Genomic DNA, 24,062 nt, shown 5'->3' with positions numbered 1-24,062 from the left:
ATGTTGGCAAAGAGTGTCGCTTCCCATCCCTCCGCTCCGACCGTCTGCTATTTTACTGATCGGATAGCGATACAAGAATCCGATATTTTTATTTCCCTTTAATGCAGTGATCCCGGAAATATATAATGCAATCAAGTAAAAGTATCTGATCTATCACGATCAAGTTGAGAGAATCGTAAGAATCGTTCAAAGAACTGGTCGCGTTATTACTTAGCAAAACTGGGTAGTGAAATCGTAAAGTGTTAGCAACCGATCTAGTACAAATCCTGCGATTTTTGTTAGTGAAAAAGCGCCCCACCATCTTGGACAAAAATGATAGAGCGGATTTTACACGTCACTAACTCTTTTTTTATGTTACACAATCGTAAATACGCTTTCGTTCAATGGGTTTCTTTTCTGAGTGATATCGGTTATTTATTCCTTAATCCGTTGTGAATTTTTCCGATTTTAGTCTTCGAAAAAGCGCCCCCTCCCCATCTCGGAAAGCTGGAAAGCGGTTTTTCCAGTCACTGTTTCTTAATGATATACGTTTTACAGTTACACAATCAAAGTAGAATGCAGTTAAATCAGTATGCAAAGGCTCTGAGCCGTTAAATTTCTTTACTTTGACTGTTTATAATTCAAAACTGCATCTTAAAATTAGCTTTTAATTTTTTTTCTAACCCTTTTGGCGCCCCCCTAGGGTCGGCGCCCGGGGCGGCCGCCCTCCCCTAGCTACGCCTCTGGAAACATTTGAAGGAACGATAACAAAAGGCATTCAAAAAATACACAAAAACGTAATATCAAAAAGTAATATAAATTATAATGAATTCATATTTTGCGTATAAAGAAATCGTAGCATGCCAATATGTAAGTTCAGTAGGAATTGCTAAATAATATTTGTTAAAAATTGTTAAAACAGAAATATAAAAGAAATGTACGGAGTGACAAAAAAAGCTACTCTGTAAAATTGTAATATGTATCTATTATGATAATTATATACTGTAAGTACATTTTTTTGAAAACTCAGTTTTCAAATCAAGAAAACAGATAACTGGAATTGACTTATCTATATATATATAAAGCAAAGTGGTCAAGTGCCCGATAGGGCACTTCCCGGCGCCGCAGGCGCGTCAAATTTGGCACGATGGTGCCTTGGGTCGATAGAACACGAGGGACGGTGACGGTTGGCCGAAAAGTCGAAGGAAAGGGGGTCAAAACTGACCTCGACTGACCGGCGCCTAATATGGGCTATATTACGAAAAAAAATTTCCTCCGACGACCCCCCTTGAAATTTTGTGAGGTAGTAGGAGAACGCCTTGGGTTGTCACAAAAAACTCGCCATGTCCGGGAAAAATCGGGAAATGGGTCAAAACTGACCAGTCGTATTTCCCTATATAATCTTTGTATTTTATGGGGAAAACAGAGGGTCATTTCTAAACGGATTTTAGGGCACTTACCCTCTTTACATCTGGCTAAGTTTTGGCATGCTTATAGGTAAATGGCTTGGTCGTAGGGCAGACCTGTCGGTTTGACTAAAAGCCCTCGACGAGGGCTAAAAAGTTACCGCGAGTGAAATTCTCTTTATATAAGCTCTATTGCGAAAAAAAATTTCCACCGACGACCCCCCTTGAAATTTTGTGAGGTGGTAGGAGAACGCCTTGGGTTGTCACAAAAAACTCGCCATGTCCTGGAAAAATCGGGAAATGGGTCAAAACTGACCAGTCGTATTTCCCTATATAATCTTTGTATTTTATGGGGAAAACGGTAATTTCTACACAAATTTTAGGGTACTTACTCTTTGTATAACTGGCTAATTTTTTGCATACACCTCTATAGATGACTGGGCCGTATGGAAAAACTGTTGGTCAGCATCAAAGCCCTCGAAGAGGGCTAAAAATGACTGCGATTGAAATTCTCATTATACGAGATTTCGTCATTTGGTCTATGAACAGGGGCGGTAACTTTTTAATGTAACAATTTTTTAATATTTTGTATACTCTTTTTAAGAAAAAGCAAATATCATAATGTATAGCATTGTTTTAAATGGATATTTTGTTATAAATTAAGTTTTGTATTGCATTGAAATTGTAAAATTAATTGCAAAAGTAATTTAATATTATATTTGATTAATAATTTTTATGAAAGCCCTTTCAGTTCTAATAACCTTTCGAGTAATAAGTTTGCGAATATTCCATCAATTTATGGGCACAATAAAAGTACCCGACTGTATAAATTTAGGCCCTAAGCATTTAACATAACAGCCAATCACCTATTAATTAATCATTCAATTTCTCAACTTTTTTGAAAATCTAAGCGAAGCTAGGAAGTATGCCTAGTAAATTTATAAATTAAGACATATCTAAGCAAACACGTATTCAGTGTTTCTCCCAGATTTTTTCTCCTGGGGAGAGTAACATTTAATATTTCAGGGGGGGGGGGGGGGCGGACATAATTATCCAATGACCAGACACTGGTAAAAGTAAATGCCTTCTATATAATTCCATTTCGTTCGGGAGGGGGTGGATGGGGGCGGTAGACTTTCTTCGTGGGGAGAAGAGATGCCTGGAAGAAACACTGAATGTATTATAAAAGTAAAACAATGTTAAAACAATTTTAAACTACTCAGAGGCGTCGCTAGGTGGGGGCGGGGGGGGGGGGGGGGGGGGAATGCTGATCGAACTGGGTGGCACTATTTAGGGGGTGACACCAAGACAAAAAAAATTTGAAAAATTTATCGATCTAGTAGAAAAAAATCCTTTAATTAAAGATTAATCAGAGTTTAAAAAGTCTTATTAAGTGCAAATCAAAAAGTCCGATATGGGGGACGTGACGTAAACCTGCCAATTATATGAAAACAATTTTACATACAGCTGTGTTACATACAGCTATATATATATATATGTATATATATATATATATGTATATATATATATATATATATATATATATATATATATATATATATATATATATATATATATAAACTGATACTTTTTTTTCGGAGGGGGTGGGGGGGTGAAACTACTTATCATTTCTTATAGCTTGTATAAGAAGTGTCCAGAAAGTTTGGTTATTTCTGTAGACCAGACACCTGTACAGCTGATTCCTTAAATAAGTTTCTACTTCAGGTGGGTATGTATTCAAGTCGACCCTCTCAACAAAGACAGGAACGATAACCTGACCTTGTACATTGAACTCTCGCATGATGGCCAGGTTCATCTCATACTCTCGGTAGTGATCCAAGAAAAGATCTTCAGACAACAAGACCAGCGTTTTTTTGGTGCCAGTTATAGCTCCACTGATGTGTGACACCATGTCCCCACCTGGAAAGTCCACTTCTCCTAAAATGTAAGAGATATTCTTTTCTCTCAAGAATGGGAGGATAATATTTTTAAGAATCTGTCGGATTCTTGGTTCACCCTGTAAGATTAAAACAAGATGTGTAGTAGAATGTCCTACAACCAATAGACTACAAAACAAATATTGTTCTACCTTTTTTGACCTATATAAAGTTTTATTACTTTAACTATAAAAATATGTTTTAAAAACAGTAACTACATAACAACACAGTATAAAAACATAGAGTTCTGATATATAACTTATTCAGCCGTTAGAAAAGCTTTCACGGTTAGCTTAAAAAATAAAATATGTATCCATATATCCTGAACAGTAAAGTTGTGTGCAACCATTTATGCACCACAAACCTTCGAGATGTTTACTTATTTGTTTTATTGTTTAGTATTTTAATTAGATTGTAATTATACAACTTATAACTTCTAATCTCTAAATATTATTATTGATAATTTGACAATGGATATAAAATATAAAGTAGCTGGATCGTTTTTTTTATTAGATCTATTTTTATGACAATATTTTTACCTCATCGTAAGTGATGAAGACATCAACTTGTGGGTTGTAGTTGACCAAACGTCCACCAATGTGCAGCCGCCGTTGACCAATAAAGTAGAGGTACCTCAGCTTCCAGCGGTAATGGAAAAACACGGCCAGAACAAGCAAACACAGGAGATGGGTGAAAAATATCGTCAACACATAGCTGAAGTGTTCTTTGATCAGACAGTTTTTTGTGAACCTTGGAAGTTGTGCGACCATCTCCGTGTAGTTTAAATACGTATTGTCTTCCTTCTTGAACATCATATCGTATACGCGGACAATCAATTGTGTGTTTGTAACCAAGTAATGTAGACTTTGAACGTACGTGCAGATAAATTGAAACTCATTATTAGATAAATGTACTAGAAATTTAGGATTAGTTAATTTTAATCTTTCGATCTCTTTCCACATCTCATCTGATAGACCAGGGAAACGGTTGTACGACAAGTCTAAATATGTCATGTTCAAATGTCTTAGTGTAGATGCTTCAAAAAATGTCAAATAATTTTCTCTTAAATATAAACTTTTAAGATTTTTCGGAAAAGAAAATGTGCTTGGTATATAATCTATTTTACATTCATTCATTCTTAGTTCTTCGAGTTTAGTCAAATCTGTTTTTAGCCAGCTGTCGTCTAAATTTTTTCCACATAGCCCAGTACCACTAGAACCTGACAGTCCTAGAACACGGAGATTTTTCATCCCTTCAAATATGTTATGCTTAGTGTCTTGTATCAAATTATAAGAAAGCTCCAACTCTTCCAAATTAGATAATCCATTGAATTTAGAATAAACTCGTTTTTTGGGTCGATATGTCTTGTTCTGATGTAATCTATAAGGAAAGAAATAACTATAAGCGATTGAACAGGTAGGTGTGTAAGCATAGGAAGATGTATAGTTTACAATGTATAACTTACTTAAAAACAATCTGTTTCTGGTATGGTCTTTTAAAATACAATCTTGTGAGCGAGTTTTTCTGCGAATTTCTCAGAGCATCAATAACGTAATCTACATGATAATCGAAGGCATCAGTGGCTAGTGTCTCCAACGTAGGAGGAACACGTAAATATTCAGTTTCTTCATTGAAAGTAATTGTACTTCCAGCAATTAACATTTTTTATATTCGAGATTCCATAAACAATTCAAAAAAATGTTCTAAATAAAACTGGACATCTAATTCAGGTATTACATTCCACATGGAAAATTCCTGTATATTTTTGAAGAGTTGAATTGAATCGAAAATATTTTGTAAATTTAGGTTTGTTCCATCAAGGTTCAGGCTTGTCAACTTTGATCCCATCACAAGAGATGTGTTGGTAAAGCTTGAGAGTGGACATAATGCCAACGATATAGATATATTTTGCTCTGATTGTATGTTTTCAAAATAATTATCACATAAGTGAGTCAAAAAGCAATGCAAGTTTTTGTGTAAGATTATTGATTGAAGACGTTTTAGCTTCCGAAATCCGGGACCCAGTTTACAGTTAGTACCGGTTACTTTTATTTCTCTCAAGTTAGTCAAAACTGAAAACGCCTTGTCAGGTAAACAACGAGTGGTCTCGGTGTAATTGCATGAATCTGAAATGTAAAATATTAATTTGATTTTAAAGCATTACTGGTTAAGAATCGTGTAAGCAAATAGTTTCGTTAATTATTGCATACTGTAATATCTAATATAATACTCAAACATGTTAAAATTTAAGCTTTTAGTATAGATAAAAAATCACTTCAAACGAAAATAGCCCATATTCTGCTAGCGTCCCACTTATGGGACGCTTGTAAAAAAAATGCTAAAATTTGTTAAAAACTAGATTAAAAAATTATGTTTCATTGTATTTGAAAATGGTTAGACTTTGTGTGTGTTTTGTGAAAAAAATTAATTTAGAAAAATGTTATAGCGCGGGCTTTGCAAGACTTGTAAAAATGGCGGAAAAAGAAAACATGCGCACAGGAAAATGCATATCTTCTAAAATATTAACATTTTAAGTGCAAAATACATTTAAAACTTGTAGCAGTACAATATTTTTATCTGATAAGATTTAAGAGTAACAATTTTTTTAACTACTTCGTTATATTAAGTGTACAACAAGCGTCCCATAAGTGGGACGCTAGCAACGAATGGCCCCATGTAGATTGTTACACAAACGTCACATTTATTGGACACTAGCGAGAAACACAGATGCAGATGTTTAACTTAAATGGTTATTTATAGTAAAACAATTGTTGACTTTGTTGTTAACTGTTGACTTTGGGGTGTTAAGTAGTATTTATAGATATTTAAATATGACCTTGAACTATATTTACTTATATATTATTGTATTAAAAAAACTGAAAATATTGAAAAACTTACATTTTATTTTTAAGTTATCAGAACTACACTAACTGAAGTAGTTAATATCATTGAATATAAACTAATTTAGTATTGCTGTAAATTTACTAGCTCGTGATATTAAAATGATAACAAACCAGAATAATAACAATAGTCACAATTTAGGTGAAGCGATTCAGTCATGGGGGGTTGGTTAACTCTCTTCATGTAAGAGAGCTCAAGCTACATATAGCAGAAATGTGAATTAGCTGTGTACAGTTGTCATGCCCCAATAATATTCCACTCCAAAGGTTCCCAATACCAGTTTTACTTTATTAACATTTACGATACATTTTAAGGAGATTCCTGGTGCTAGATTGGGAGCTGTTTGAATTGTGAGGTGCATATATGGATGAGAGCCATGTACACTCAATACAGGCACACAGAGACGGATCGGGGCTCTAGAAATAAAATGTCTGATGTCCTAATGTATGCCTGTGGGGAGGGGGGAGATAGCGAGGGTAAAAACAGAGAAGATGGCTGGATGACATTTGGGACCGGACCGGATCTTTTTTGCAAATTCACTGAGGACAGAGTTTCTTCCAAACTTCGGAGAGGGGGGGGGGGGCTCTGCCCCAGAACAAAATGGAATGTATATAGAAAACATACTTCTATCAGTGTCCACCCCTTCCCTGGAATTTTAAGTTCCTCCCCCTGAAAATTTCAAGTACGCCCCCAAGAAATTAATTATTTATATTTAATTATATTACATTTTTGATGAATAATGACAATATTTGTGATCATGTGTGTATAATTAGATGCACCAGTCACAGCTTTACTTATTTTCAAGTGTTATTCACTTTGATGGATGCTAGATTGAACGAAAAATAGACGTTTGATCATAATTTCTGCATTTTAGACCATGGTAAGGCTAACCCAATTGAACATTATCGGTATTTTTAGCTGTCCTAAACAATGTAATCAATGGTGTAACAATACAAAATCAGTATACAGCTTAATTTTCGCGTAATTAACCATATTTCGTGATAACATAATTTTTTCTTCAATAAATGTACATGGGGCCGTTCGTTACTAGCGTCCCATTTATGGGACGTTTTTTAAAAAAATCGATATTTCAAAAAGTATTGATTTTATTTTTTAAAAAATCTATAGGCATTCCTTCAATTAGTGCCCAAAAGCTAAATAATATCGAAAAATTATAAAAATGTGATACCTTGGAATAATATGGGATAATCGGATTCTTACTTTACTTTCTAATCAGCAGTGTAGACATCAAAATACGTAAAAAAAATGTAGAATAAACAGTTTTAAACATAATTCTAGTAACTTACTATTTAGCATATATTTCTTAGTTTTGATTATTATGGGCTCAAACGTGTCAAATCGGAGCAGTTTTCGATTTTTTTTAATATTCTCGTATTCGTAGTATAGAGGAAGTATTGTAATCATGTAAACAATAGAAATCGAGATTATCACAATTCACAATACCTCCTTGAGTCGTAAAAACATAGTTTTGCAATTGTGTCCGTATGTCTGTGTGTGTATGTACGTATGTGTGTATACGCGTATGTCTGTACGTCTGTGAATACGATAACTTGAATACCGTTATCGCTAACTTAAAGAAATTCCATATATTATCATAATATCAAATATGTAGTTCTGTATCAACTTTTCAGGTATTCCCAGTAAATGGAAGTGGGACTTATTGCTCTTTTGGTTTTGCAAAAGCATTAACTTAAGTACTGTTTCAGATCTAATTCTCTGCCGTTTGTAAAATTTTGAGTAATTTCCATTGAACGGAAGTAGTAATTTACGCTATTTATGATTTCTAAAAAAGAAACGAATATGAATTTATAAAGTACTAATATTCCGCACTACAGATTTTGTCTGCCGTTCACTTTGTGCGCAATTCTTATTTTCTACGAGATTCTATTCTATTTTATAAAGTTTAAGTAATTAAAAATGGATTTAAAATCATTTCTAGTTGCTATTCCCCGTAGTGTTATATAAGAATACTAGACGACCTAGCCTTTGTAAAAGACTTAATTGTATCGAACAATGACTTGTTTGTTTATTAAGAAGAAAATACCTGTCATTGCCCTGGCATGACCCGGGTTTGGGAAATATATTACTTTTCGAATTAACCCTAAACACAACCAACCAAAAAAAAACGCAAACATAACACAAATGCATCACAAATACAACACAAACGAAAACACACATACAAACATTAAAGCAAACACAAATGTAAACACAAAAACAAACACAAACATAATAATAAACTCAAACAGAAACACAAACCCAAACCAAACCAAAACAAAAAAAACTAACGCAAACCCAAACACAAACTAAAACGCGAACACACAAACGAACACAAACAAAAACGCGGACGCAAACAAAAATGCAAGCAGTAACGCAATTACAAAAGCAAGCAAGCACAAACGCAAACGCAAACTCAAACACAAACCTAAACGCAAACAATAACGCAGAACATAAACACCAACTTATATGCAAACATAAAAGCATGTGCTCACAGAATAGCTCGGGTGCCAAATCGCACCCTGCCGGGGCACCAGCGTAAACACCTGATTAAAATTAGTAGATGACTATAATACCCAATCTTAGTCATAGTCTATCGCACTTTTTTTAAAACGCATTTAGTTTCCACAGCGCTCACGAGTAGGCCGAAGGCGCCAAATAGCACCCTGTCGGGGCGCAGGAGGACGCCCGGATTTGATTTAGTTAAGGACTATAGTAACCTTTCGTATTAATTTTCTATCGCACTGTTTAAAACGAACTTTTGCACCACAGCACTAACAGAATTGCACAGGGCGCCAAATCGAACCTGCTGGGGCGCCGGCAGACGTGCCTGATTCAATTTAGTGAATGACAAAAATACCATCAGCTTGTTCGCAAACCGAACGATAGTAGTTAACTTAGAGGACATTTAGGAGTGGCTTCTATACTGTTACAGATTAGAAATAATAATTAGTAAACAGTACGTTCAGTGTGTAAAATATATAAAGGCAGTATTTAAAATATCCGTATTTTACCTACAACATTGCACTTAATCAATCCTTGCTAATTATATAATTATTTCTTTTCCAACACAAAACAAACCTATTAAATGTTTTTAAAGGGAAGTAATATTTTCTGTTATCTATCAAGGGAAGTAATTATCAATAAAGGAACAAAGTGAAATAACGTGTACAGTTTTTAATTTTTTAAAGTTATGATACATTGTATTAAACTTTGTTCATTCCACATGCCGTCAATTCACTAGCTTGACTAGTAGCAAAATAAAATGAATATAAATGTTTTAGTAACAAGCTTTTATGTAATAATGTACTAAAACGGAGAAAATAAATGATTTTCTTCAAATACGTAATAAGGAACAACTACAAAGAAAAGCGTGTGTCGCTATATTATGTATTGAATCCATTTAACAGAATTTAAGAGCGACCCACGTATTTATTAAGTAGTTCATTATTTTGTTTTTGAAGAAAATAATTCATTTTCTTCTTTGTACAAGCTTTTATTAAATTGTCTTCCCCTTAATTTTTTTTTTCATTTTTCTGTCGTGTTTAGTCCGTCATCGATCGAAACTTGTCACGTTGGTTAAAACCAGATGAAAACGCAATATAACATCAAATTTTTAAAGAATTTATTAATTTTCTATATAAAATTTAATTTTCTGCGCTATTGTACACGTTTTTTCTGTTGATTTGGTGTGCAATAGCGTTTTATAAGTATGCAGTAAAAATGATCAAATAAACGATGTTCTTTAAATATATGATAATGCACCACTATTTAAATAACTATATGAAAAGCGTAGGACCTTATGTTATGTATTAATACTAAATACTAAAATTTAAGAGGCGACCCACGTTTTTATTTCTCCTTTTTGTCCTTTTTAGTGCATATATATTTTTTTATATAAAAACTTGTTATTAAAATGTTTTCAAAAGGTTTTATTTAACTTGCTTACTCTGTCTGTCATCATAGTTCGAAACTGCCGAGCGATATTTTGAGCACTTCTAATAAACGGATTCGTTTCAAACTGGTCATGTGGGTTAAGACGTGATGGCAATGCAATTTGACACCAAATTTGACTCAATTTGATGCCTAATTTTTTTTATGAATAAATTAAAATTTACTATTTACCGTGCAATTATACGCGTATTTTTCAAGTTCATGTGGTAAGAGTTAAATAAAATCACGTAAATAGTGTATGTTCTGCAGGGTTCTACGACAAATTCTCGAAAGACACTTGCCCGAATGCCGTTCGACCGAAGGCCGATTTTCCGAACGGACACTTGCCCGAAGGCCGTTTGCCCGAAAAAAAATGTTAATATTATATTATACATTAAAATACCAAATAGGCATTCTAAATCAAATCAAGTTTGACATTTTGATAATCCACACAATTCTATATGTAAGAAAAACGTGTTCATATTTTAAATTTAGAATTTTTTTTTTTAGAAATTGCTGTCAAAAAATATTTATTCTTTAATAAATGTAATATGATGTTGACGGCTGTGTCTTTACGTTCTTTTGATGTAAGTTTTTTCTGTTTGCGCTTTTTTCCGTTGCGCTTTTTGTTTTGCGTTTTTTTCCGTTGCGAAAATATACATGTATGTAAATTTCATCCACCTAGCTGTAATCTGCATTTATTATTTTTGCCCAATTAAATAGGTCCCCTTTACTCCGTATATGATGAAGTACTGAGGTATATACCTTGAAAACTGTCAAAATTTCATGTGATTTTTGTTCACTATTACAAAACTTCCTCTATACTCTGTATGCGAGAAAGTAAAAACGTATCGTTGTTCTTTAAGTATAATTACTGCTGAAAAAAGAAGCGAAAAATGACTACATTAATTGTGGCGCATTAAGTTAATTCATCTCATTGTAGGTTTAAATGCTACTCAATGTTTTATTTTTGTAAAATTGAATTTGTGTTCTTCTGTTTGTAAATTAAATGCTACTGTTTCTATGTAGCTTCAGAAGGGGGGGGGGCGTTGGGTAAAAAATTTTTTTTTAACGATAGGTGTGGGACGAAAGTGGTTTGGAAACAATGGGCTAGAAAAAGGAAAAATTCTTGAGGCTAACTACATATATCATACCTCCTGTTTGACTGGTCGTTGCAACAGTTCCATAACTGTTCTTAAATGGCAAGTCAGGAAAACAATCAAACTCGAAATTAGTTAGCGACTTAAGTCCGGCTAAAGATTGGTCAGAAATGTTTACAAATTTTCCTTCGTCTATTTTTAATTCTTTTAAGTTGACCAAACCTGCGAAAATGCCATCCTGCAAGTGTGTCAGACAATTATAACTTAGCTCCAGATATGTTAAGCTTTGTAGGTTTGTAAACAGATTAGCTGGAAGCTCTACAATTGTGTTAAATAATAGCACTAGCCTCTGTAATGAAAGACGCTGAGCATGGAAATATTTCTCACACGTGTCAAAACCAGTAAAAGTGGCGAGATACAAGTATTCCAGATGATTTAAGTTGTCGAAAACGTCACACTTGAGAGTTACTCTTCTATTGCCATTTAAACTTATCCCCCTTGTATTAGATGGCAGGTTCGGACAATTAGGAAAACAATCACAATCACATGGCGCTCCCATAGAAATAAATTCAAAACGGCATCCATCTGGACAAGTCCACTTTACCTCTGCACCGTGATAGGTCCACGGTGGAGTAGATTTCGAATTATTATAAGAAATGGCAGCATTTATTTCTGGAATAATGAACACATTCGATAAAAGCAGTAACAAATGTGTTATAGTTGAAGAAAAGAAAAATTCCATTTCTCTACGCAGTAAAACCAATAAAATCACGTATTTTCGAATACAGCTTCTTTTCCAAACGATTGTATTGCTGTCTTGCGCAATGAAAAAATACAGAAATAAATTTAAAATATATAGACTAAGATGTGTTGTGTTGATTAGTGCTTAGTACTTGTTGAGATATAATCTATGTATTTCTGGATTGACGTGATTTCTTTGTGTCTAATCATCTCGCTGTGTAGGGGAGGGATATGGTAGTTTTCAAAGACTTGCTATTGTCTATAAGGTAAGGGAATCTGGGGTGCTCTATTCTAACGTTACATCTCACGTTTGTAACAAGCGCACCGAGCAAAAACATTATCTGCAATAATGAAAGGATAGTAATTAAAACGAATTGAGAAAATTTTAACCATACACTAATTACTGATGTCTTATGAATACTTATTTCATTACAAATAAGAAAATAAATACAAACTATTGTGATGGTTCCATGACAAATGATCTCGGGACAAATGATCTCAAGGACAAATGATCTCAAAGACAAATGATTTCAAAGACAAATGATCTCAAGGACAAATGATCTCACGGACAAAAGATACTAGGTCAAAATATATCAACACAAATGATATCATGGACAAATGATCGCAGACAAAATATCTCAGACAAAATATCTCACAGCAAAATTTTAATAGCATGTACGATGATTTAAGTTGATTTGAACTTTTTTTTATTGACTGTCAATATGGTTTTCTTTACTTTTTTACGAAGAAAAATTGTGAATAAAATGAATTTGTTAAGCTCAACAAAGCATCAAAAGATTTATTAAACTTAACCTGTGCAGTAGCCTTTGATTTGAAAACGTAAAAATTACAACAAACTTACTCCTTTAGCCTGAAAGGTTTAATAAACGATAATGTATAAAACAAATAAAGTAACGGTAGTTATACAACATTAATGTTAAAAAACACGCGAAACATTTTTTTTAAAAATGTGAATGGGTCTTCATTTTCATAACGTAAAATTATTGTTTTTATTGGATCATCAACACAAACTTTAAGTTTACATTTCTTTGCTGGTAGGTACATCGTTATGATCACACCTCTCCAATACTATGTGAACTCTGGCGTGACATTTTCTAACTTCACATTTCCAAATTTTTTTGCCTGCTGCTCCATGTATGGCTTTTATAAACATTAATTCACCAGAAACTAATGTCCTAGACCCTTTCTGCGAGGTAAAGAAAGAGGCCATAGCTGAGTAATCAACACGAATACTGCTTTGTTTGATGCACACTACACAGACAGCTCCGCTTGGTCACCTGATCACTAAGGTGTGACCGACGCATAACTATTGACTTAAGATGCTAGTTGTATTGTCCATGGAGGGAGGACGTCTTTCCCTTAAGTCATGTTTCTGCTACCAAAGAGGGCGGCCACCTTGATACGAATGAGTGTCTTTATTATTATTTCATTTTCTTTGATTTAGTTTCGTCCACCTGACATGGTAGGATTGTCTCATTTTCGGCAAAGCCCACCTACGCTGTCTATTGGCAAATTTCTTTAATCTTCGCATACTATATTAGTAATCTCAATTTTAAAATCTTTAGTGCAATATGACAAATTTATACGGCAAACATTTCTCACAATTATTATATAGGCATTTATACAATATTAAGCATAGTAAACAAAACCATATGACAGTCAATAAAAAAATGTTCAGATCAACTATAATCATCAAATACACTATTAAAATTTTGCTGTTAGATATTTTGTCTGAAATATTTTGTCTGAGATCTATTGTCATTGGTTTCATTCGTCCTTATATATTCTGTCCTGGTATCTTTTGTCCGTGAGATTATTTGTCCTTAAGATCATTTGTCCTGAGATCAAGTGTCCGTAAGATATTTTGTCTGAGATATTTTGTCTGAGATCATTTGTCCTCAGATCATTTGTCCTGTCACTATTGTGATACATCAGTGTCATAGCGTAGATCTATAGAATTAGACTAGACTAGTAGAGGTTACTGGGGACAGTATAAACTTGGCGGTAGACGATTTGGTGCGATAGTATTGTGCGCGTGTTCAATAAAATATTTGTGGCGCGAATGTGATGTGAACATGACGCGACAATGTTACCGATGACGCAAGACGCAGCAGTTAAGTTAGTTGGGGGTTAGCTATAGTAGAAGACGGACGTATTTTGATATGTGTAATAGATCTATTAGTGTGTGATAATAAAGTTTAAGTTATTTCATGAACGAAGCTGTTAATATTGTTCCCGTCCTCCTTCACAAGTTCAATAGTTGCTGTGTTAATAACAGAAGAAGTCAGAATATAGATAAAGTATCATACATACTTAAAAACCCCCCATCACAATCAGTATAGGGTATATATGTATATAATATAGTCTAGTATCACGAAATATTGTATGCTTTGAAATTCTAGACCTAACAGTCTGTTCCTTTAATTAATTTGGTAAATTGTCATTCCATAATTTAAACCTATTCAAATAATTGGTCACCAAAATTATAGTTGGGCCGATCTTTTACCCTATGCTAACTTATACAAACACCATTATGTTACAATTACTTTTCTGGTTATCAGTCTGCTACATTAAATTTTCAATCACTAGCCCTTGTCAAAATTTTAACACTACCCTAAACAACGTTGTGTTTAACCTTCAAACGCATGTGCTCATCAAAGCAATGCTGCTATACAATTAGAAAAAAAATCTTAATCCATACAACAATTGGTTCGCGACGGATCTCTTTTAATTATATTTTTATTCATGTCTGAACAACCATATACCGCCAAATGTAATTATGCACTTTGAAACAATCGCGCAAACAATAATGTTACAGTGTAATAATTCTATTTCTAGCTTAGCGAGAAGAATGCATCTCTTATCAAAAAATTATAAGTGCTGTTTTAAACGCTGGAATGTCAATCCTTAAATGGAGTTCACAAGAATGGTATACCTTTAAACACTTTTATATGATATTGCGCTGTATAACCAAGATACTTTTACAAGCAGTGTTTTTTAAAGACATTTTTCACCACGGGGGGGGGGGGGTGAAATGGGAGGGGGTTTCCATACGCTGGACAAGCATATCTTCCCTCTCAACAATTAGACACTACCCACCCCCCTCCATTCACCATACAAAGCGAGCCCTCCCTCACCGACAACCAGAATTACACCATTCTCACCCCCTAGCATTAACACGTGATTTGGCTTTCCTATTCTTCTCTAGTGAGTTCTCTAAGGTTCTTATATCTATTTTGTTTGTTTACATGTTTGTATATTTATTTGTTTTTTTTGTTTGTTTGGTTACATGAGAGAATATGCTCTATGTGGAGAGCTGTAAAATACGTGTTTAGGTAGAGAATAAAGGTCTTTTTGACCAAACTGCTAATCATAAATTTATTTAAAGACGTTAATTAGTTGTTTGATATATTCATTGGTAGATTAATCACTTAAATTATAAAAGTTCAGAACAATGACTTTACTTCTAGTGACGTCACATGATTTATTTTCTTTTTATAACAATAATGGCGTCTTCCATCAAAGATTGTGTTGCCCATTCAAAAGTTTTACGCATTATAAAGCTAATTTTCTGTCGGCTATAGCTTTAACGATAAGTCCGTTTGCTATTTTTGTTAGGTTTTAACACTATTATCAATTTTCAACAGTTCTTCTAATTTGAGTATACAATAAATATCTCTAGATCTACAGCTAAGCTGTGGAAGAAATTGACAGTCAATCCTAGACCTAAAATCTAGAATCTAGGAAAAAAACAAAAATTGATTAGATAAAAACAAAAAAAAAATTATAAAATAACAATACATTTTTTAGTTTCTTTATAAAACTATGTTAGTCCTTAAATATTTAATATAAATCTTAGTTCTTTAGCTTCAAGGATCATCTAATTCGGGAATACAAGGGATTTATTTATCTAGGTTCTAGATCTAGAAAAAACTAAACTGAATCAAGCCAGCTGTATTTTACATCTGGATCTAGCTCTATCTAGATATAGAATCTATGCTAATAATTAGTTTCTATACTAAACTATTTAAGCCCTTCATTATTTTAAACAAATCTTTGTTTGTTTAGCATTGGGATTCGGTATAAAATTTAATTTGAAAAAAATTCTAGGGCCTATTCGCGTAAATCAAATATCTTACGAACACTCAAAGTAAAATGACACATCTTGACGAAGAAAAACCTTTTTTTCATTTTTTAAAATTGTGATTGATAAAGTTGCCTACCGGAACTTGGCGGGAAACAGGGCAGGGGAAATAGAGTTCACCTGTTTGTGTGTCTTCAGCATATGAAGGGATAGTGTGTTCAGAGCCATGCTTGGCCGAATTTATTTTTTAAACGATTAAAACATGCTATCTGAGACTTGGCAGGACACTGGGCAGGTGGAATAGAGCTGGGCATGTGTAGATTTTACCTGTGACGTCAGCATTTTAAGAGGTAGTTTGGTCAGATCCATTCTCAGCCGAAATCGGTTTTTTAAAAGACAAAAAAATGTCTATGTTGGCGGGGTACTGGGCAAGTGAAGTAGAGTTGACCTGTTTTTGTGACCTCCGCATATGAAGGTATGAGTGGTCAGACCCATGCTCCGCCGAAATAGGTGTTTTTAAAACACGAAAATGTGTGCTTTGGTTTTTTATGTGACGATAAGCGACAGAGGAATGACATATATGGATGACACACAGTTATCCAAGGATAACGGGTTGTTTAGTATACACTATTGTTCGGAGATTTAAGATAATGTTAATAATTTAATAATTACATTAAAATCTTCTGAAACGCGTTAAAACTACTAAGAATTAGGATTAAAGAAACAATTGTTTAGGTTAAGATCTGAAGTTGTGACTTGTGTTAACATGTAAAGTTGTGACGCCCAACATTTTCAACCTTCTTCCATCCTAGTCACAGATCGTAATACAATTTCTGACCCCTGACATGAATGTGTCGTCATTTATGGACACCGCTTTAACTAAAACCATAAAGTCATAACGTGTCACTGTTGATTGAAATAAAAGCACGTAGTTCGCCTGTGTGAACTTGATGTCACCACTTGCGTGCCACTGAGATAAGCAAAGGTCGACAGCTTCACAAACAGCAAACACACATATAACAACACTAACACAGCTAATTCAAACCCTGTCACTCAAACAAGAAGTAGCTAACATTATCAATACATGATTAAACTAAACACGATCACATATAGATTTATAACATACAGTGTTGGATTTCGTTTTAGATACCGGATTGTAACATAGAGTAAGTGGTGATCATAGAGCTTTCAGCCCTATGTAGGGAATTAGAGAAAAAGTTGATATTTTTAGCGCTGTGCCATCAGTCAAAGTAGTTTGTGTACATAAAATGGTTGATGTTTGTTGAATAAGGAATGATAACTCAGGTAAAACTATATCACGTGAGAAACACAGCTAACTTTAATTTTTATTTTCACATCTACAATTAATTTATATTATAGTAGGATTAGAATTTCAACGTATAATACTGCTAACTTAAGTAAGATCCAACCACATTAACGCTATTAAAGAATGTTTCGAAACGAAAACGACATATTCTATAATTTTATAATATCTATTTATAGCCTGCGCGGTTTTAATAGAAGTTCAGACAGAAACAATATAAAATGTTTGTAATGACGGCCCATGGGGAAAGTAACGTAGAGTTCACCTGTTTCTGTAACGTCGGCATATGAGGGTACATTTTGGTCAGCACTACGTTTAGTCGCCTTTACTTTCCCTAACGTAAGGTGGGTACAGGATTTGAACTCGAAACATTCGGTTTACCAGTTCAGAGCTCCATAGCTAAGCCACCGCGTCCCCGAAAGAATGTGTAAAACCTGCTAAACCTGTATCAGATAACAACATGCCTTCTTTCTAGTTATCACTGCTTTTCTTTTCATCCCGCATACTTCTGCTACAATACTTATTAATAGATACTTTCCAGCAGTAAAATATTTTATCTTGTATGGTTCTGAATACTTATTTTTACGATTAAAGTACATTCATCTTAACATAAAGGAATATCATATTTTAAAAATGGCACAACTCAAATCTATCTATATATATAATTCTCTTCTGGGAGACGCTAGAAAACAAGCTGTAAAACGCGCTCCCTACCACCCCACCCCTACATTGTCTTAGTGAGCTGTGTTCACTCTTAATGTTTACAAGCAGAGCCGGGTTTAGTGACGACTATTAGGGGCAGATAATTTAGTTTGAAACGATTTTAAACGTAATGGGGAAGGAGGGAAAGGAAGGGGGGGGGGGGGGGGGGTTATGGTCCTTAACGAGCTACTTATAGTGTTTTAAAGAAATATTTTCAGTGGCAGCGTTGGTACTGTAGAATTCACAAATTATGAATTACTGAAAAGTAGAAAAAACAACAACTAAATAGCGGCGTATGTTATGCCGCGGGCCGGCTCGTATATATATAATTCTCTTCTGGGAGCCGTTAGAAAACAAGCTGCGAGCGCGCGCCTTGCAGTCCCCTCTCTTCCTCTCTATCGCTACCGTCCCCCCCCCCCACCCCCACCACATGGTCAGGTGAGTTGTAGTTCACGCTAAATTTTTAGTTTGGTGACGGCTATTAGGGGCAGATAATTCAGTTTGAAACTATTTTAAACTTAGAGGAGGTAACTAAGAGGAGGCTGCTTTCAGGGGGGGGTGGGGGTTTAGTGTTTTAAATCAACTATTTTCAGTGGCAGCATTGGTACTATCGAATTCACAAATTATGAATTACGAAAAAGTAGAAAAAAAAACAACTAAATAGCGGCGTATGATACACCGCGGGTTGGCTCGTACTTAATATTACAACAAGTAAATATAGATATATACCTTATATACCTTTATGTAACTTTTTTTATGAGTCATTGTATTTTCCGTTTTTTTTTGTGCTAATTAATTTTCTGCTTCATCTGTTGCTGATATCAGCTTAAAACAATTTTTACACAAACATGACCTCTATGATAGTACTAAGGAGGATTTATAGCGACACTTCCTATTGTGTGATTTTCTTTACATAATAATACATTAAATTAAATTTATTTAAACAAACACGGATTACACAATTTTTTTAACAGTTTTTCCATTCAGTACAATAATGTATCTGTACTAAACAGGTCCACGACAAATTCCCGAAAGAAAGTTTTAACTTTTTTCGGGCAAACGGCCTTCGGGCAAGTGGTTTTCGGGCATTTGTACCGTTCGGGCAAGTGTCCATTCGGGCATTAGTTGCATTCGGATAAGTTTAAAAAAAAACGGAATATAAAAAAGCAATATAAATTATAGGAAACTTATGTTATGAGTATAAAGAAATCAAAGCATGCCAATATATATAATATATATAAAAGTTGAAAGTTTAAAAGAGAAATTGGTAAATGATATTTTTAAAAATAGTTAAATTATAAAAATATCAAAGAAATATAAAGAGTCACAAATGTTTTAGAAGTCGCCTTACTCCTTGTTTTCCCTAGGGAATTAAAACGTATCAGCTTTGAAAATAAGTTATTCACCCAAGATCAGGGTTGTTCTTAATCAAGGCATGCAGCCAAATAACAGGGTCATTCGTTACTATTTTGATAATTGCTAAATAGGTCGGTTATTTCCTACTTTTTTTAAAAGAGTTGTTGTTATGCTGTTTAAAAGCAGAGCACATTCCATTTTAACTATAATTGGGTTGCTTTTTTTTTGTTATTTTTTGTACTTTACTCAATGATGGTAATGATAAAGTTATAGACCTTTGTGTTTTGAATATTGTAAATTAGCAGCGTTAAACTGTTTTTAAACTATGTTAGATCCTTTAAAATGTCTGAAATCATTTATTTAATAATTTTTTAAAAATTGAAGTAAACATTGTGTGACATATTTAATTAAGTCAAATTGAGTTGACTTAAGTTGATGAACAAAATAATCTAATCTGATTACAACTCAGATTAATTAGTTCTAGTCTCTTTTGAAATGTGAAAGTACCATGGATTTTATTTAAATTTAGTTGCGACATATGATGTTCTTTCAGACACAGTCGACGTGACATAAGAAAACTAAAATTCAGTGTTCAATGGAAGGTGTCTTCAATGTGAGTTATGTTTACAGTTTTAAGTCTGTACATGCTCAGGGGTATTTAGGTTGTAAGACAAATCCAAAAATTATAGGCGATATAATCCAGTTCCTTTAGGTTGATTATGTTTTCTTTATGTTTTCTTTCCTGAAGTATCTAAAAACTGTCAGACCTGTTTGACGTTCAAAATAATATATTAATTACAAAGACGACCCCTGGTTAAACAGACAGCGAATGCAAATAAGACAGTAATTTTCTTTATTTATGTCGAAGAACCTGACTTAATTTAAAATATTGTAGTATCGACTTCAGTCCTCTTGTGAATTTTTTAAAATTTATAAATGTACGCCTGTTTAAACAGAAAGCGAATGCAAATAAGACAGTAGGCTAATGTTTTTTTAGTTATGGCAAAGAATCTGAGTAAATTTAAAAATTACAGTCCTCATTTGAATTTTTTTTTAAATTTATAAACATTTAAATAAAAAATATTAGAACGATTATTTCAAAAGAAGAGAAAAGGAAATATAATTGGTATAGATTCATAAAATCAAAATATGCTTTAAGTTACTGGAAAAAAGCTCTGGGGCCCTTTCATGTCCAGATTTTACACGGTTGTTCCCCTTAATATGAAATTAATCAAAAGAAAGGCAAGTTCGCCTAAAAATTAATGTAAAACAATAATAAATGTTAATAAAAATACAACTAGGAGGAAAGTTTTGTACACTGAGTTGGGTTGTTTACGGTATGGTTGTTTACCTTCAACAATCAAAGTGAAATTAGAAAAGCTGGCAGATCTGCCTAAATTGTGGAATATGGAGTGCTGGTAATACCATTAATATATACTACTCTAGGCTTATTAAATCGTTGTTGGTGCTTAAAATAAGTATACATTATAGTTGTGTGTGGTACCAATAGCGTAGAAACAATTGTTGTGATTGGACAAAAATATATGTTGATAATTTGTTAAAGGTAACACCGTGGTCTTGCTCTGTCTGGAGATTGTTTCGGTTATTCCCCTTTGTTACTTAAAGAGAGATAGGAGACAAGAACCGGAGTCTGAAGCTGTGAAATTTGAATCATTTTAGGATTATTTGAAGCACCACAGACAGACAAAAGGTTTAAGCATTCAATGGGTTGACACCATTCAAGAGGTTGAAACATTCTAAGTTGGGAGGGGGGGTGATTACGAAAACTAAATATTGCCTATTAAAAAAAATATGTCTGCTTTGCCTAGTTAATGTAACAAATTACAAAAGCTTAATACATATTTTTTGCGTATAGGGTGTCAACCTTCAAGAGATGGGGTCACACTAAAATGACCCAAGCTTTAATATTTAATCAGTTCATGAGATGTGATACACTATACCGGGTGTTACGCGACCATGTAACGATATTAATTGACACAGCTTATTTTTTATCGTGTGACGGTGTTCGCGAAGAATGTGATGATCGACGTGATAGTGAACTACAAGCCTATCAGCATGCGTGGCGTAAGCCCTTTTTTTTGTCGCTTCCTTGCATTGTGTCACTCTCTTGGAAGTTGTCGCCATATTAAATGGTATCTTGGATTACCATGTCTGACGTCTATTCAGTTATCTCCCTTGCTATGATCATTTCTATAAATTAGTTATTTTTAATCATTAACCGCTGAACGATTTCTTTCAAATTTTCAGGTTATTTTTTCCAAATGCGTTATAGTACCTGTCTATGTTGAGAAGGTCAACTTGAATACATACCCACCTGAAGTAGAAACTTATTTAAGGAATCAGCTGTACAGGTGTCTGATCAACAGAAATAACCAAACTTTCTGGACACCTCTGCTATATGCTATTAAAAATGACAAGTAGTTTGTTTGACAATTTATACTTGTAAGATTTATAATGTGTTACATTATTTTCTGTAAAATTACACGAATGTCATTTTGCACTTATTGGTTAAATGTTTTATTTAGAGAATGACATTTCTGATCTTTAACGATTCAGGATTTTAGATTAACTTCTTCACAAATAATTTCGCTCAGTATGCCTCTACACCCTAATTTCTCCCATTTATTGAATATAACGGTTATATTTTACGTGAATATACTCACAGGGAACAGGCCATGAGTCCTGTCAATATCTATCGTTTGTTAGAATTACTCCCCCCCCCCCCCAATGCTTCACTTCTTACCAACCTGTTGATTACGAAATAATTAATTGATTTAAACAATTCAATAAATAAATAATAAATATTATTTTTTTTTCACAGTTATTTTAGCGTAAATGCAAATAAAAACAAAATAGTACAGAGTTCCTTCCAGACATCTCTTCGGGAGGGGGGAGTAAGAAACTCTACCGTCCCCTGAACGAAATGGAATTTATAAAGAAATCATATAGTTTTACCAGTGTCCTCCGCTTCACACCCTTAAAATGTAGTCCGCCCCCCCCCCCCCACCCCCGAAAAGAAAATATCAAGCGTAAGAAACACTAAAGTAGTGACGCTTCACTATAGCGTCTGGGGGAGAGAGATAAAAAAAATGTTTAAAGTGTCTAAATCAACAAAACTATGCTGTCTCTTGATTGCAATTCCTAAGTAGGCCCTACTTAATAGATGTCAATGTTTTGTTAGATAGAAATGTAAACCTGAGAGTAAAAGATAAGAACAGAAAAAACTTCAGCAAGTATGACACAACTTTTGATACAAGAATCTAAGAGGGCTCGCAAGTTGTCAGCTATGTGTCATATCTATCACGTGATCTCCATGCTAAGTAAAGCAGTTTTACAGCGTGATGTATTTAATCTGACAAATCAAGACTTCCTTTTTACATCCTGTCCGCCAGTGGCATGTTCATGAAGATCAGTTGTTTTCTTTTTTAAAGAGACAAACTCGAAAATGCAAGACTCGGTCATGTTAGTAACCGGAAGTTTAGAATATTTAAAAATGCTCCAACGAAATTAGATCTTATAGCTTGATATTTAAAAAGAAATATAGAAATCTTTTGCATTCTGTAACACTCGCTACGCCATTAGTAGTAACAAGAATTAACTTTTCCAACTGTTGAACAGTTAGGTTTTGCAATGTTGTAATCGGTTGGAAAACATAACACACTACTATTTTAATTCGGTAAAAACGCTGAGCTTGGCAGAATACACATTAATTTACGTAAATTTAAAGACAAAAAGATCTTCACGCGCCGGATTAGAGGGCTTCGCGTGCCGTAGTTTATAGACCCCTGGTTTAAGTGAAAGTTAAATTATTTTTAAATTAAAAGAAAATTAATCTAATTTAAAGTTGTTAATTTTTGTAGTGTAGATAATTTAAAAGGAACAAATCTGATCAATTTATTTTTCTTTTGCCGCCACATTGATTATTGTTACGTAAAATTATTCAATTATTGTAAATATTAGTATTTACTTTAAACATTTAAACCGATTTACCTATTAACTGTATGCGCTGGTTAAATTAGATGTATGAGACAATTACGATCATTGAAACGAACGTAATTAATTTTTTGGATAATACAGTTGTAGAGGCTTTGTTTAAATTGATATCGCTTTTGATGGCAGATTAAACGTAAGTCTAAATGTTTTAAACATAATAACTTTCAAAATAATTGTTGATTACAGATTTACGTCACGCTTTTTGATGTGTATGTGTGTTGGAATGGGGTGGGGTAATGAATGGTCTGTATGGTCTAAGATGAATGGTGATGTGTGGATGGTGGGGTAAGTGGGTTTCGTGTCGCTTGCGAGTTAGAGTAAGACTGTTCTGTCTGTCAAATGCATTGTAGTACAACAAAGTAATAAGCAATTCATGTGCATTTGTTGGTTATTTGGTCTTTGCATATGTGAACTATTACTTTAGACTAATTTACTGATAGACTAATTTAATCATACCTTCTGTAGGGCCACTTAGCGAAATCATTCCTAAAGAATGTTTCTTAAATGCACATTTTAGTATTTCATAAAAGCTACATTCAAAATCGGTTA

At 33.8% G+C, this 24,062-nt stretch overlaps 2 protein-coding genes across 4 annotated transcripts in view; one reads left to right on the top strand and one right to left on the bottom strand.

Moving 5' to 3' along the window:
- The window catches only part of LOC131952139 (ly6/PLAUR domain-containing protein 1-like), a 192,431-nt gene that overhangs the window by 98,072 nt on the left and 70,297 nt on the right, over window positions 1-24,062 (top strand). Inside the window, exon 1 of one of the 3 annotated variants that reach the window (XM_059314693.1) lies at window positions 17,305-17,347. The exons of the other annotated variants lie outside the window; for them this stretch is intronic. The gene's annotated coding sequence lies outside the window, so the exon portion shown is untranslated. Of the gene's footprint in view, window positions 1-17,304; window positions 17,348-24,062 lie in introns of those variants that run through there. 3 annotated transcript variants of the gene reach the window in all.
- On the bottom strand, window positions 3,004-4,137 carry LOC131952180 (toll-like receptor 4). Its single transcript, XM_059314744.1, has 2 exons — window positions 3,862-4,137; window positions 3,004-3,402 (listed from the first exon to the last, which is right to left on the bottom strand). The coding sequence occupies exons 1-2, from the start codon at window positions 4,135-4,137 to the stop codon at window positions 3,004-3,006; spliced, it is 675 nt and encodes a 224-aa protein (XP_059170727.1).

Source organism: Physella acuta, unplaced genomic scaffold (assembly GCF_028476545.2).
Source record: "Physella acuta isolate Inbredline_101_S28 unplaced genomic scaffold, ASM2847654v3 ptg000070l, whole genome shotgun sequence".
Lineage (NCBI taxonomy): Eukaryota > Metazoa > Mollusca > Gastropoda > Physidae > Physella > Physella acuta.
This window is presented reverse-complemented; position numbering and strand designations above follow the sequence as displayed.